The 16,252-nt window shown below is 41.8% G+C and overlaps 1 protein-coding gene and 1 pseudogene across 1 annotated transcript in view; both read right to left on the bottom strand.

The window, feature by feature from the left end:
* Nucleotides 1-12,661, bottom strand: part of CAT (catalase) — a 36,896-nt gene extending 24,235 nt beyond the window's left edge. The window contains exons 1-2 of the mRNA XM_037128210.2: nucleotides 12,484-12,661; nucleotides 790-961 (exon numbers count right to left, since the gene is read on the bottom strand). Coding sequence (XP_036984105.2) covers nucleotides 790-961; nucleotides 12,484-12,549 — 238 coding nt within the window. The 5' untranslated portion in view covers nucleotides 12,550-12,661. The remainder of the gene's footprint in view (nucleotides 1-789; nucleotides 962-12,483) is intronic.
* On the bottom strand, nucleotides 4,387-4,487 carry LOC119036496 (uncharacterized; annotated as a pseudogene).
* Nucleotides 12,662-16,252: the final 3,591 nt, after the last annotated feature.

Here is a 16,252-nt window from a genome sequence, read left to right as displayed (position 1 = left end):
GCAGATGACTAGTCAAGGTTGCCCCCAGGACCTGGGGCCTAAGGCAGCCTTGAAGTACCGGTAGGACTTGGGAGGGAAAGAACAGGGAGAGAAGAAAATGCAGGCAAAGAAAGAATAAACACTTAGGAAGGTCACTGCAGAGCCAAACAACAAACTGAACAACATATCCAAGCTGCCTTGGAAAAGCCATGCACAAATAACCCGGGAAGGTAAAAGGGGAAATAAAGAACTTAGGAAGTCCGAAGTGGGAGCCCAAGTAAGCAGCTAAGAGAAAAATGTTTTCTTCCTTTCTATCAAGTTTTCTTTTTCCTACTGAGGAAAAAAGCTTTCTTTTAAACACTACCTCCATCTTTTGTTTCTGTAATATACATAAAAGCTTTATAGAAGTTTTAGCCCCCCCCCAAAAAATTAACCACAAACCCACCACCCTAACACAACTATCCTCAATTTTTCACAGCTCACCCCATTATTTATTCAGTTAGTGGACCACCAAAATCTAGCTATAGTTATAGTAGGTCGATGTCTGTATAGCCATATTTTCCTTTCTTCACCATACTGTATACTGAAAAAAAAGGGAAGATTACTTTTATTTTCAGTAAAATAAAGTATTTTATATATAATGTTCAATCCAGGTAAATAAACAGCTCTTAATGATTAATTCCTATTTTGATGGACATTTTTTCCTTTCTCCCAGGAATGGAGATTTGGCCCTTCTATCAAAGGCACTCCAAACCTCTGGAAGCTAATTTTCAACCCAACAACCCTTTTACAAGTGAACATAGCTCTCACCTGCCCCTTTAGCATGCACAACTCTCTCAGGAATTCTCTCCCGGTCGAAGTGAGCCATTTCATCAGTGAAAATCACATCCTGAACAAGAAGGGGCCCCCGGTGGCCCACTGTCATGACATTCAGTTTGTCTCCTATTGGGTTACCAGCCCCAGTGGTGAGGACATCAGGTTTCTACATGAACATGAGAGAAAAAGAGTGCAGGAGGGTCAGTACAAATCAGCAACGAAACACCACGTGAATTTACACTGTCGTAATTTACACAGCATTTTGCCATTTTCAGACTTTCCACTTAAAATCTGCTCAAATGTCTTGTGTCCAAAGTATTAAAAGATATACCACTGTCTTATTACAGTCGGGTCTCAGAAGTCCTTGATAAATCTCAATGCCAATCTGCTGGGAAATCTGCTCAAAGAGCAGAAAGAAAAACCACCTGCCAACCCGCTCAGCTCCTGCTCTGGATACAGCCTTCGGGCTCCACACCCCCAGACAGGAATCATAGGCGCTCAACGCCAAATGTCCACACCAATAGCGAGAGGATGTTCTCTGGAGAAGCTACACCAGTTAGTGGTCTCCCAGGTAGTGCTCTACCAGTTAGAGCTCCAGTCTTCTACACTAGAACTCACAAACGCTTTATTACAACAACAGGTGTGAAAGTGGGTCCATCTGGTTCATTTCTCTCAAGCAATGCATACCAGCTCTTTACGTTTCTATTCAAGTCCCCAGATAGAAGTCAATGGCTTTTATTGTCACTGAAAATAAACCGTTACTGGTAAGGTGGGTAATAGTATTCATTTTCTAAAGATGTGAAACGTCTCTGAAATAGGACAGGTTATTTTACTGTAATAAAGTGTTGGTTTTAATCCACTCGATTCTTCTATTTTGGGTACATCAGAAGCCTCTCATCTGTCCCTTCTCTAGGTGGGAGCAGTGTTTTTCAAGCCCCCATGATCCTGGGCAACTCACAGTTTCATCCCGGTCCATCATCACACACTCTACTTTTGAGCCCAGACAATGGGCTCTCTGGTGCCTTCCCCCGCCCTGGGACATCAGGGGAGATGTGTGGGTGAACCACATTTGTCCCGGGGGGACAACTCAAAAATGTCTACTGATGAAAGGCAACAGCACCAGACTCACATACCCAAAAAAAGCATTCTGCTCAGAATTTCCGCAGCCTGGAGTGGAGCATATGACAACTTTTAATCTCAGTGCACATCTGTCCTGATTATTAAAATTAAGTTAATAGCTGCCTCTTAAAAAAACTATAAAAGTTCTGTGAGCTCTTTGGGAAAATGCTCTAAATAAGAGGTCTGGGAATCTGAAAAAAATTATAAAGAAGGCTCTCTCACACACTAATAAAATCTCCTTAACCACTAAGCATTCTGCTCATGTTGAAGTAGGAAGAGGCCAACCTGGCACCATGGAGAAATCCTGAGCTCTGGCCTGGGTCCCACTTCCAGCACTGCCAATTGCCACGTGTACAGCCACTAGCAACTTACTTATTATTTCCAAGTTGCCATTTTTCATCTGCAGAATGGACCAAAAAATGACCGCTGCCCAGAGTTAATACATGGGCTAAAAGACTAAATGTATGCAAAATGCAGGTCACACACTTAAGCACATACACGCTACCACTGCACTGGCTATGAGAAACTGATCTGATAACAGAAGCAATGCATTTTAGGTTTTACTTCTTAGAGACCATGACAGATGTGTAGGATCCATCCAGGCTCCCTCAACCTACCCCTCATCCACTCAGCAGCAAACCCTTCCGAACTACACAGTATAAGGGTCAACTGTTACCACCCATCACGACACTCTCTTTTGAAAATGCATGTGTGTTAACACATGTCGACACTGTATACTTTCGTTTAAAATTGAAAGTAGAAAATGAATCACAAAAGGGAGTTAAATTATACAATTTCACCTTTTGTTTAAACCTGAACCTTAACTTTTCAACCTTGGCTGTCACTGGAATCACCGGGGAAACTTTTTAAAGCATACCGGTGCCTGGATCAGCACCCTGTTTAGTGACATCATTAGTTTAGGTGATACCTGGCAATAAAGACTTTTTAACTTCCTAGGTGACTCCTAAATGAAGCCAGGAGTAAAACCCACTGACCTACCAAATTCTGGATGACCTACAGAGTGTCATTTACATCCCTGCATCCCTAATGCTGGGTAGGAGCTTCCGCTAAGAGATGAGACCACATCACATGTCCCCTCCTTGTGACCAGGTCAAGATGATAAGGTCAACAATAAAAACCACATCCAAAGGAGGCAGTTGCAGAGTACTTTAATGAATGAATAAATAAATCTATCGGTCAAGTAAAAAATGAGATGCTGTTGCCTGATGCCACTGAATCACAGAACCTAGAGTGGCAGTACCGGAATCTAGCCACCATTGGGCCCCTCCCACCAATGCAGGAACCGCCCCCCCCAACACCCACCCTGTTGAGGAGTGAAATGTGCATGTGTAAGTTACGAATAGAATAGAGCATTCAACATCTCTTCCGGTTCCCTGCTCTAATAGACCAATTGTCCTCATTTTTAGCGGCTTTCCTTACACAAGCTTATGTATAGGCAATTTGTCTTCAAAATACGTGGGGCAGGAAAAGCTTCAGCAGAGTCAGGGACATAGAAGGGAGCCCAGTGGCAAAGACCAGAAAGGGAAAGATCCCCAACTTCAACAGATGTTCGGGGCAACTTCAGATAACATACTGAACTAAGGGTAAGAAAGAATTTACTGAAAGGTGAGAAGGATGCAGTATATTTGTTGAGATGAAGAGTTAATGCAATGAACCTTTGCTAAATAAAATGAGGGGTGGGACTGGGAAATGGACTACGGAAAGCAAATTTTTATAAATCATTTCTGAAAAAGGTACAAGGCTTCAGAGAAGCTTCTAGAAGATAACAATAACAATATCGCAGTGTGTGCAGGGGTATTGCCTCATAATGCCCGCTGATCTTGGCAGTGTCCATGTTATGGGGAAGTGAAAATGGACACTCTGCGGTTAAACGTTCTTCCAAACAGAAACCAAGACAAAAGGAGTGAAAAGTCATTATTTAATGCATCTGCTTCCCTTGAAGGAAGCTATATTCTAACTACATCTCCAGAAATACTACAAACAGGCAACCTGATTATCTCCTTAGCTGCCCTTTTCCACTCTCCAGGAAGATTTAGAGGCAAGAAGAAAAGATACCTTAAGATTTAAATTAAAATCACTCGACAGCATTCAAAAAATATTTATTGAGTGCCTACTATGTGTTAGGTGCTGGGGACTAAAGCAGCAAACATCAAAATTCTTGCCCTTGTGGGGCTTATATTCTATTGTGAATGTTAAGTGTTATATTATTTACAGTAACAAAAGCTTGGAAACAGCTTAAATGTTCAAAAATAAGGAAACAATTAATTACTGATGGTACAACCATAGATGAAATATTATACCACCATTAAAATTTTTACCCACAGAAAAACTTCAATAACAATAAAACTATTATTATTTTATGTGCTATAATTGTGTCATTTTCATTTTCTTTTGATTCCTATTTTCTTCCCTAAAATTACTTTTAAGTCAGAAAGTCCTTTTCTATATCTAATTAAATAGCAAAAAATTTCTTTTTTAAAAGATTTTATTTTATTTTTAAACTGATAAGAACAGATACTACACTTGATCTTAGCCAAAGGCTGAGAAGTGGTATTTATTTTATTTTTAGAGAGGGGAAGGGAGGAAGAAAGAGAGGGAGAGAAATACCAATGTGTGGCTGCCTCTCACACAGGCCCCCCCCCCGCAAGACCCAGCCCACAACCCACACATGTGTCCTGACTGGGAATCAAACCAGTGACCCTTTGGTTCATAGGCCAGCTCTCAATCCACTGAGCCACACCAGCCAGGGCTAAATATCAAAAGTTTTTCAAATTAGTTATATTTTTATATTGACTTAATGAAAGCAATATGATTCACTCTCATGTAATAAACATAAAATTCCTAGAGATATTTTTAATGAATAGAGTATATCACTACAAGTGTCCACTCCTAATAACTTTTCTAATTACTTCCTAAAAACTCTCTAAAATATGCTTAGTTTTCACTTCCCTATATAAATTTAGAGACAATTGAAATTTTATTTGAAGATATACACCACGTCTTCAGCTTTAAATGACTTTCATAAAACAAAAAATACATATATATAACCATTTTTAAGGGAGAAGTCCCTAATAAGACTCCACTCTCTCCAAAGAAATAATTACAACTCAGAAGGAAAATTCCTCAAGAGTGAGCCCCTGTTCGGTACAAGCTCTTTAACAAATGTAAGCTACCGTATTTCATCAAGGATAACATAGGCAATTTTCAAATCACTTTTAATTACAGTTGCCATGCATTATTATATTAGTTTATAGTATATTATTATATTAGGGATAGCTTCACATTCTCAGATATCAATATGGAATACACCTGATATTTTTTAGCAAACAGCTGCCTAACAGTCCACATTTATTCAGCAAAGATTCACCAAGTACCCACAATGCGCACACATCCACATACAGAAACCCAGAGACTATCCTGGCCCTCAAGAACAAATCTGGTGGGAGCGGGGAGTGGCAGCATCCAGGCCTCCTGGGAAGGGGAGAGACGTGCCTGACCTAGCAGTTTGGGAAAAGGACCCAGGACTGCCCTGGCGGCACCACCCCTTCCACTGCCCACTGGTGACCCCAGGCCCTTCCTCCTTAGAAGCCAGCAGGGCCCAGGCAGCAGCACAGGCTTCCTGCTGCCCTGGGAGGTGGGGGTGGGGTAGGCCTGGTGATTGCCAAGGCTGCCTTATCTCCAGAAAACCTTCTTGGCCAAAACTCTAAACCACACTGTTTTATCATGTCTCTGCCAGTAAAAAAGATAACATTTTGATCTCCACCCATTCCACTGACTTCTTGTTTATCTCTCATCTTGAGCATCGGATATATGTGTGAGAAGCTTTATTTATTGGACACACTCACGCCCAAAAACATCAGTAACAACAGCTTTCTATTCAGATACTGTCCATGCTCTTTACTCAGGTTATCACATTTAATTCGCCTCTCTGAAGCACGTACTATTACTATTCCCAATACACAGAAAATGAAACGGAAGCACTGGGAGGTTATACAACTTGCTCAAGGTCACCACCCACCTAGAATGGGGAAGAATCAGAATGTGAACCCAAGCAGGCAGGCTCAAAAACCCTAACTCTTAACCACAACACTACCCCGCCTCTTAAAACAACATAGTTAACATGTCCTGCCCACACGCTAGGGCCTGGGGAGCCCTCACATATTGCAATGCGGAGATGAATTCCCACAATTCTTCAATGTAAAATTTTTTATCCCATTTTAAATATGGGGAAACCAAAGGGGGTGGGGGGTGAAGTAATCTGCCCAAGTGGTCAAGTCACAATTTGAATCCTGACTCTAAAGCCTGGCCCTTCACTGAATTCACTAGACTAAATGAAACCACTATAGACTGTCTATCACTACTGTAAGAAAATTAGAGACTTAAGAGACATATCAACCAAAGCAATGAGTGAAGCTTATTCAGATCTGGATTTGAGCAAAGCATTAAAAAAGCGACAAAGAGTCAGTGTCAGGTGTCTCCATGACCACCGCCACACTGGTGATTCCCTAGGAGGACTCAGAACTCAGCACTTAGGCACGCTCAGGCTGTAATGTATCACAGCATTTTCACTCAAAGCACAATCAGCAAGGAGAATGGACGCAGGGGGTGAAGTTCAGAGGAAACCAGCATGAGCTTCCAAGAGTCCTCTCCCAGTGGAGTGACACAGGACCCACAATGTTATGACAACATCTGTGACATTGTGTCCAGCAGGGAAGCTCCTTGAAAACCCAGCGCCCAGCATTTGCACTGTGGAATGATCACGAAGGCAACTTCTGACTCCCAGAGGCAGAGCAGATACTCAACATGAACGGCACTGTGCACACCATCAGCTTAGGCACGGCAAGACATCTTATCAGTCGGGGGGGGTCACTCTTCCAAAATCCAAGTTCCAGAGCCAGCCAAGGCCCCTTTGCAAATACAGGCATCTCCCCTTATCCACAGTTTGACCTCCTGCAATTTCAGATACCAGCAATCAACTGCAGTCTGAAAATATCAAATGGAAAATTCCAGAGATTTTGAAAGAGCCTACATCCATGTAACTTTTATTTCAGTATAGTAATAATTGTTCTATTATTAGTTATTGTTGTTAATCTCTTATTGTGTTATTGTACCTAATTTATAAATTAAACTTAACCAGGTTTGTAGGCGTTAAAGAAAAAGTGTGTGTGTGTGTAAATAGGGTTCAGTAATATCTGTGGTTTCAGGAACCCACTTTCGGTCCTAAAACCTCCCCTACAGATAAGGGAGAACCTCTAGAGTTGCTCATATTTTTTTTCCTCTTTTCTTGGTGAGTTGCCGACAAGAAATGACCAACATGTTGTTAGTGGTTTTCAATAATTAGCAAATATTTAGATTAATCCTATGAAAAACAAAATCTTTAAAGTGTGTAGAATAATGGCTGTTATAAAAGAGGTTCTCTCTGTCTTGAAACTGTCTTTATTAAATATAAATCTGGCAGCACTGGGAACTGACAAGGTCCTTCAACTTAAAAAAAAAAGGTAGGGAACAAGAGAGAAAGAAAGATTCCAAAAATAAAGGAAGGAACTCTGATCCATAAATGTAAAAGTTCCTTTACTCTTTGCAACAGAAATTATAGTAGTCACAATACTCAGAAAATAAAGAACAAAAGTGAAGAGAGAATAACAATAAACATCTGCTTGTTTTATATTTTTGCAATAAGCCTCTCTTTTCTTACCGGAAAAAAAAATAAAGCGGTCTAAGTATTTGCAAACAGAAACAGAAGCTCAGAAATATTTCCTCCATTACTCAACCACGTGTCTGTCTGCCTCTCTGCGCCCCAGGCCCCCAATGCACCAGGGCCCAGCAACTCCATTCCCAGGTAGTTCCCAAGAGAAACGAGACCGCATGCGCACAGGGCATTAAATTATCAATTGCCCCTTCGCCATCCCAAATCCTGGCAGTGCTACTTCAGTGCAGTTATCGAGTTACTGGAAAAAATACACAGACCCTCACAGGCACTGTCTTATGACTCACTGGCAGGAAAGGAGCTAAAACCCAACCTCTCTCTCAGGTAAAAAGGAAACTGTTTTAAAAGATAGGTGTTAAATATTCATCCAATTTTTAAGGGAGCAGAGGCCACAAATTAAGCCTAAGTGTCCCAAAGGGAGAGCCAGTGGCATTCCAAGCAGTGAGCAACAAAGTTCCATTTAAGTTTCATGCAACGTGGCTAGGAATACCTGGAAAATCTACCTCCCTCCTCTCAATGGACTTTGAGAAAAAGAGAAATAAAAATCCTTAAGAAGATCAGAGTCATATCTATGAGCCTATCTGATTCAATGTTCACTCATTCCAGTTTACAAACCCCCCAGTTCACTTGTCAGCAGCAGAGTCTGACCACGAGCAGAGACGCCCAGTAACTTGTTTTCCCGCTGGCAGCTCTCTGACTGCAGAGGACACACCCAGTGTGGCGTCTGGGGCTTGGAGGAGGAGGCGACTATGTGGTGCCATATGACAGCAGTCTCAAACCCAGAGCTTGCACGGTTCAGTAAAAGTAAAAACAACTTGGGGAGCGAGGGAGGGAATACTGGTACAGAGCTGCCCATCTGTATAAAAGCATTTGCCACCCAGGCTGGTGTAGCTCAGTGGTTTGGGTGCAAGCTGCAGACCAAAGGGTCGTGGGTTCGATTCCCATCCAGGGCACATGCCTGGGTTGCAGGGCAGGTCCCCGGTGGGGGCCACACGAGAGGCAACCACACATTGATACTTCCCTCCCTCTCTTTGTCCCTCCCTTCCCCTCTAAAGATAAACAAATAAAAATAAATAAAATCTTTAAAAAAACAAAACAGCAAAATTTAAAAAAAGCATTTGCCAAGCAGAGGAGATTTTAAAAACATTTTCACCATTACTGTCAAAATTTTCTAACAGAAAGAACATTTTAATGTCAGAAAGAAAAAGGGAAATAATTGTTAAAAAGTGATGATGTCTTTTTGCCTTTCACCACATCACAAGAAAACAGCTGGACGGATTTTCACCAAACATGGGATGTATGCTTGGACAGTGCAGTAGGGTCAGCTGCCTGGACACAAGGACAGAATACATTTCCCAGCTCCCTCATGGTCAGGTGAGGCCGTGTGACGGTTTCAGCCACGGAACGTGAGTAGAGGTGCCTACACCACTTCCAGCCTGGCCCCAACCTCCCCCACACACTCGTGCTCTTAACCTTCTGTGGCTGGACCATGATGCCCACGCAGCCTTAACAGTCATGTGTTGACAAAGGGGGTGTCCCTCAGCCTGAAGCCTGCAATAACTATGGGCAGCAGGGTTGGGTTCGCTCCCCTCTTCTACCTCAGACCACTTTGGCTCATCATGTGAAAGAGAAAGAAGTTTCTAGTTTGTTTACACCACTATACATTTTGAGATCTATTATTACAGCACTTAGCCTACACAGGCTAAATGAAATTTAAAGATTTAACTTTAAATATGGGCTATGAATCAATAATAAAAAGGAAATCCAATTTTTAAAAAGACTTTAGTTTTAGAGAGAGGGGAAGGGTGGGGGTGGGGGGAGATAGAAACATCATTGTGCGGTCGCCTCTTGCGTGCCCCCAGCTGGGGACCTGGCCTATAAACCCAGGCATGTGCCCTGACTAGGAATCAAACTGGCAACCTTTTGGTTCACAGGCCAGTGCTCAATCCACTGAGCCACATCAGCCAGGGTAGAAAACCCAATTTTTAAAGAACAAAAGATTTCAACTGATACCTCCGAAGAGCACAGACCAATAGTCAACAAGCACACAGAAAGATGCTCAGCACCACTGACCATCAGAGCAACGCGTGTTACAACTTCAGAGAGATGCCACTTCACGGCCGCCGGGACGGTTAACGGCCTGACAGCACTGAGAGCTGACAGGATGTGGAACAACTGGAACTCTCATTCACTGGCGATGGCGGTGAAAAATGGTACAATGCTTTGGAAAAAGACCAAGCAGTTTCTCATAAAACATTCACATACCCTATGACCCAGCAATTCTACTCCTGGGTATTTCCCAAGAGAAATGAAAACATATGTGCACAGAGGACTTGTATAAGATTTTTCATAACAGCTTTATTCATAATAGCCAAACCCTAGAAATAGCCCAGGTATCCAGCAACAGGATAAACAAATGGTGGTGTATCATTCAACAGAACACACCTGGCAATTAAAAAAAAAAAGAAGACTGATACATGCAACAACATGAATGAATCTTAACATTCTTTTTAGTCTTAAAACATTGTTGCTGAATGAAAGAAGCATTACACAAAAAAGCGATGATTCAAATCAGTGATTCAAAAAGAAAACCCACAGCGGTTGCCTAGAGCAGGATGGCAGGAAATGACCGGGAAAGAGCACAAGGGAGCTTTCCAGGGTGGTGATCACCTTCCATCAGGAATAGGATTCACAGGTGTATGCATCATAGAATGGCCCGCTTCATTCTTGTGTATTTCACTGTGTTTAAGTATTACCTTAAAAGCATAAGCATTGAGCTCTGTGCATTTGTAACCTTAGTGTTAAGGGGTACAGTCTACTGACACATACAACTTCCTCTGGAAAAAAATGGGTTAGTGAATGTATGAAGAAACTGACAGATGGAATACATGTAATAAAAGGTATATAACAAAATGCTCATTGTAGAGTCTAGATAGTGGACATATGGGCATACACCGCGGACTTCTTTCAACTTTTATGAATGTTGGAAATGTTTGATAATAAAGCACTGAAAAATTATACAGGCTTTGTGACATATGCAAAATTCCTTTCAGGGGTGTGAGGCAGAAGTCACTTCAAAAAAAATCAGCTGTTTTCAATCAGAGCATCTAACAGTGAGGAATAACAAGACATTAGCAGGACTGCCAATCAGGACAACGTACACAGTGCATTACAATGCCAAGGGCAGAGGAAACGGCAGTATTTCACCCACCAGTCCCCCAATTATGTACGTGCTTTGTGGGCCAGCTGTTTCTGACAGGGGCAACCATGAGGGTCTTCATGACTTTACAACAGTTCATGACTCTCCCAAACAATGAGGAGGCAAGCTAACCTCAGGATGAAGGGGAGTCCTTTAAAAGAAATACATTTTGTTTTATGAAAAATTCATTACATTGCTCACATTTTTCTCAATGCACCAAGTATTCATGAAAACTTGTGTGTGGATTGGATTTAGCAACCACTGAATATGGAAAAGTCCTGCCCCCAAGAGCTGACTTCTGAGTCCGTCTCAGCCACAAACAAGTTGTGTGTGCCTGACAAACAAGACTCCAAGTCTCTCTGTTTCACTTTGATTAAAAACTTATGCAAAACTGAACTAGCCTACTACAATAAAGGACAGGATGGGAGGGATTTTCCAGGCCCTGAGAGAATGGCAGCCTTCTCACAAACAGAAAATTAACTATACATCAATCCGTGTGCTCCTAGTATTAATACCCATTTCATAAATACTAAGCCAGTTTTGAAAAAGAACACTGGGCAAGATGAGGAAAAACTGAACTCTATAACCAGCTGCCACCAGAACTAAGCAGAACTAAGTAAGTCCCTCAGACTCTCTGGGCCAATGTGATAAAGAAGAAGATTTAGGCAGATGTGCTCTTACCTAATCCAGCTTCCTCAAAGATGCTCTTGAAAACTCTGGGTTCAGGCCAAGAACATCTCACTCACCACCCCTGGGCTGAAGCCCTACTCATCTTTAAAGGTCTTGTTCAGATGTCACCTTCTTTGGGAAGCTTGTCAGGCAAAGTCAGTCTGACAAGGTCCCTCCCTTTACACTTTACAGACACCTATGCAAAGCCCTCACCACAACAGATGGCAATCACCTTTCCATGTATTGTGTTCCAGACTAGACTCTGAGCTTCAGGACATCCTAGTTCACACCTCACTGGATTTTGTACACCTCCTCCCAGCACGCTGCCTTGTACATGCACGCACTCAAAGAATGTGTGTTAATAAATGTATTAATTAATCCCTTTTGTGGCTTCTAGCCCTAAGATACTAGGGTTGATGTTTTCCACTGCAAATGAAATAATGGTTGTCAAATTCTTTTATTGATTAGTTTTATGCTGTAAATACCAAGTATCAGTTACAGTGACTGGTGCCGGGGTCATCGAGAAAATAAAACACGGTCCCTAATCCTATGACAGTCTGCAATATGAAAGCTTGTAGTTATCGTTGGAGCAAGATCAAAATAGAGCCTGTCCCCACTTCCCCTTTCACTTCCTTTCACAAAGCTGCAGTTCTCTGCCTCTTTCTACACGCGCCTCCATTTCTCCCTCAAACTGTGACCTCCGTCCCAGCTGGCGAAAGTGCAAAATTCATAGCCAGCCACCCGCGCCCTACAAGCCTGCACCAGCCTGGCTACTCGTGACAAACCCTGCAGGCCCGCTGCCCCCGCCCCGGAGCCCTCATCCCTCCTCCCTGCTAATGTAACTCCATCTAAAACAAAAAGCAGCCCTATCCCCAGTCCATAACCAGGAGTACAGGCCAGGAACGTCACCACGCTGGGGGACACCAAGGCCGTTACTCGCGGACATCCAGCTTTCGGAGAGTGCAGGGTGTACCTGCGTGGTCCGCTGCTCCTTCCAAATCTTCATCTGGTCGCTGGCTGGATCCCGGCTGTCCGCCATGGTGTGGAGCTTCCGTCTCGCTCTACGCTACCTCGGCTCTAGCGCCCTCACCCTCAGCAGCCCAGCGCGTGCACTGTCCACAGTGCCTACTGCCCCAGCTGAAGTGAGTGACTTTAGCTTCTGGGCCAATCAGCTCCGCCCCTTGTCCCACCCTCCTAGAAGGAGAGCTGCCTTCTGATTGGCCCTTGCTGCGCCAGGCAGATGGAATTACAGTCAAGTAAGGGTGGGGCAGAGGGGTCAGGAGCAAGGTGGGCAAAGAGTGGAGGGGTGAGGAACCTGGTTTTATGGAGGGAGGCGCAACCTGCGCACTGGGAGAGGCTGGGGAGGGATGTGACAAGGACGGGAGTCACGGCCTACAAACCCAGGACGGACACTCCCCTGCCCACCCCGCATACAGGACCTTGACTCTCACCCTGGTTATCAGAATCTTTCAGGCTTTCCTGGAAAGTAGCTGTTGGTGGCCTGCCGCTTTGCAGGGGCACTGATGGGTGGGGCTTTGGATTTGGTAAACATGCTCTCAGGTCTTTAAGAGTCAGGAATCCTTTGGTGGAAGTCCTCTGGGCAAAACGAGGTTTTGACGTACCCTAAAGTTAGTATTATTTCCAACTGAAGGATTGTCAGGAATTTCGAATAAATGCTGACACTGATTCTGCAATTAAGTCTCCTCTAGTAATCTAATTTTCAAGTTGACATTATTTTTTCTTTAAGACAGACTACACACAGAAAAACGTGCCGTTTTGAGAAACGTAGAAAAATGAAACATTGACAAGTTCTCGATGGTATTAATAGTCTAAAATTCATAGCAAGAAAGGTCAACCTTTTAGAGTCCTCTTTGCATTCGCAACTTCTCTTTTTTCAACGCCTACTGTGTCCTAGAGGCTGCTAGACAGTTACTAGACTATCACTTAATCTTAACAATCTCATGATGAAAATTTATTATTCCCATTCTAAATATGAAGAATCTGATGCTTAAGAGAGGTGGAGGAACTGATCTAAAGCTTAAAAATTGGCGAAATGTCAGCGCCTAGACCATTTGTCTTCCAATTTCAAAGCGTGGGCCCTGAACCACTATGCAAGCCTTCCTATCTAAGAATATTGAAAAATTCTGTGTCTTTAAAGAGCAACATAGTTGAAAAGTAAAATTCATTGACTAATTTGTCATTGTAATCAAATGAATGGAAAGATCTTTTCCCCTCAGGTGTTAAGATTTATCTTTAAAAGGTGAAAAGTAAAATATTTAGTAAGTCATGGACTAGTTTATCATTTTAATCAAATGGTTGAATGCTTTCCCCCCGCCAAGTGCTAAAGACTCATCTTGAAACACCTCTGATATATAAATATACTACCATCTTTGTATTAAAAGTTCTCAACTTTAAAGTTTGATTTTGTAAATCAAACCACATTATGATGTATGTGATACATCGTATCTGATAGTGTAAATGTCAGATGTTCTTGATTTTACAAAAATTCAATATCAAGAATCTGAATCAGTGATTTTCAACCCTTTTCAATTAGTTTATGTTATATATAAACTAATTACAAAAATTCTGCAACATACCAGAAAATATATTTTGCTAATCTGACCAAAAAAGTAGATATAATATTGATTCCTTTACACCAAACAACTATTGTTGTGTTGGCCGTCATCATTTTTTTTTATTTGACAATGTAAGAGAACAGAGGTCAGTGCCTCTAACTAAATAGTCAAGTATTGCATGTTTTAAAAATTCTTATGGCTCAATAAACAACAAGTGCTGGCGAGGATGTGAAGAAAATGGAACCTTCACGTACTATTGGTGGGAACACGACCTCTGTGGAAAGCAGTATGGATTTTCCTAAAAAAAATTAGAAATAAAACTGCCTTATGATCCAGTGATTCCAGTTCTGGGAATATATCTGAAGAAACCTGAAATAATATACATTTAAAAAATGCACCCCTATGTTCATAGCAGTGTTATCTACAATAGCCAAGATCTGGAAACAGCTCAGATGCCCATCAGTAGATGAGTGGATAAAAAAAGCTGTGATACATTTACACAATGGAATACTACTCAGCCATAAAAAGAAGGAAATCTTGCCTTTTGTAACAGCATGGATGGACTTGGAGAATATTATGCTAAGTGAAATAAGCCAGTCAGAGAAAAACAAATACCATATGATCTCACTTATATGTGGGGCCTAAATTATTTTGTTAAAATAATTTAACAAACAAAATAGAAACAGAAGCATAGTCTACGGCCATACCACCCTGAACGCGCCCGATCTCGTCTGATCTCGGAAGCTAAGCAGGGTCAGGCCTGGTTAGTACTTGGATGGGAAACAGAAGCATAAAAACATAGAGCAGAGTGACAGCTGTCAGAGGGGAGGGAGGTTGGGGGCAGTGCTAGGTGGAAAAAATAGTGAAGGGATTAAGCAAGATATATATATGTGTGTGTGTGCAAAATATATATGTGATTATGTATATGTTCAATCACATATGGTGCTAGCCAGAGAGAAAGGGGGTGGGAAGAGGTGGAAGAGGGCAAAGGGGGGATCAGTGGGGATGGAAAGAGACTTTATTTTGGGCAAAGGACACGTGACACAATGTGCCAATGATGGTTTGTTGAGTTGTGCACGTGAAACCAAAATGGTTTTGTGAACCAGTGTCACGCCAATAAACTCAATAAAAACTTCTTGCAACATACCAACTGAAAATTATTGATCTAAATCATGAGAGTTTAATTCTGCTGTTCATTGGAAAGGAGCCCACACATTGATCTTTAGTACCCTGTATTTCCCCTTCATTACACTTAACACAAGTGTAAAGATGTTATCAGATGTGTAGTTTTGGTGATGTCTTTTGCTACCCACCCCATCCACACTGCCACTAGAGTGGAAACTCCGTGAGAGGAAGGACTCTTGATTTGCTCTCTGTGGTACGCCTGCATGCCTAAAATGGATCAAGTGCTCTGGGCTAGGGGCTGACTGTTCTAACCTTTTCATGTGCATTTGCTCAGTTAACCCTCCCAACAACCCTATGAGTTAGGTACTGATAGTATTCTCATTTTACATATTAGGAAACTGAGACATAGAGAGGTTAAATGAATAACTGGTCCAAGGTTACACTGGTATTAAGGGATAGAGCCAGGGTCTAATCCTGTCCACTCATTTCCAGAGCCCATTGTTTACTGAATAAACACATGTTGAAAGAATGAAGCTAATAATTTTCTTCTTTAACTAGGATAAATATTGACTAAATAAATAAAAATAGATGTGGAGTTATGCATTAACCTTTGTTTTTTATATAAACATGGTCCTGTGGGGGGTTTTCGTTTTGTTTTCTCGTTCCCATTACTGTTGGTTTGGATTCCTGAGGAATTGTTTTCAGTGAAAGAGGAATGGAGGAGCAAGACACTTTCAGATCATGTCCTGTCTTGTACATTAAAATAAGGTGTGTACGTATATGTAATGACAGTGAATTTATATTGGCTACCAAGGTAGAATTCTATTCATTGGCTTTGTGACTGTAATTTACATAGAGTTTAAGTATAAACACCTCTAAAAATCAGCCCTGGTTGAAAAATACATTAGACCATATCTGTTGAACTCCTAACGGAAATTCCAAATGAATGGGTCAGTAAACAAATTTGGTACCAAATTTTTACATCTGTTAATATAAACACGGGAATGTTTTTGTTGACATTGAATGGAATTGTTATTTAGA

Source organism: Artibeus jamaicensis, unplaced genomic scaffold (assembly GCF_021234435.1).
Source record: "Artibeus jamaicensis isolate MK-2021 breed Jamaican fruit bat unplaced genomic scaffold, CSHL_Jam_final contig_797, whole genome shotgun sequence".
NCBI classification, from domain to species: Eukaryota; Metazoa; Chordata; class Mammalia; order Chiroptera; family Phyllostomidae; genus Artibeus; species Artibeus jamaicensis.
The sequence above is the reverse complement of the archived record's forward strand: the minus strand, read 5'-3'. Positions and strand labels throughout refer to the sequence as shown.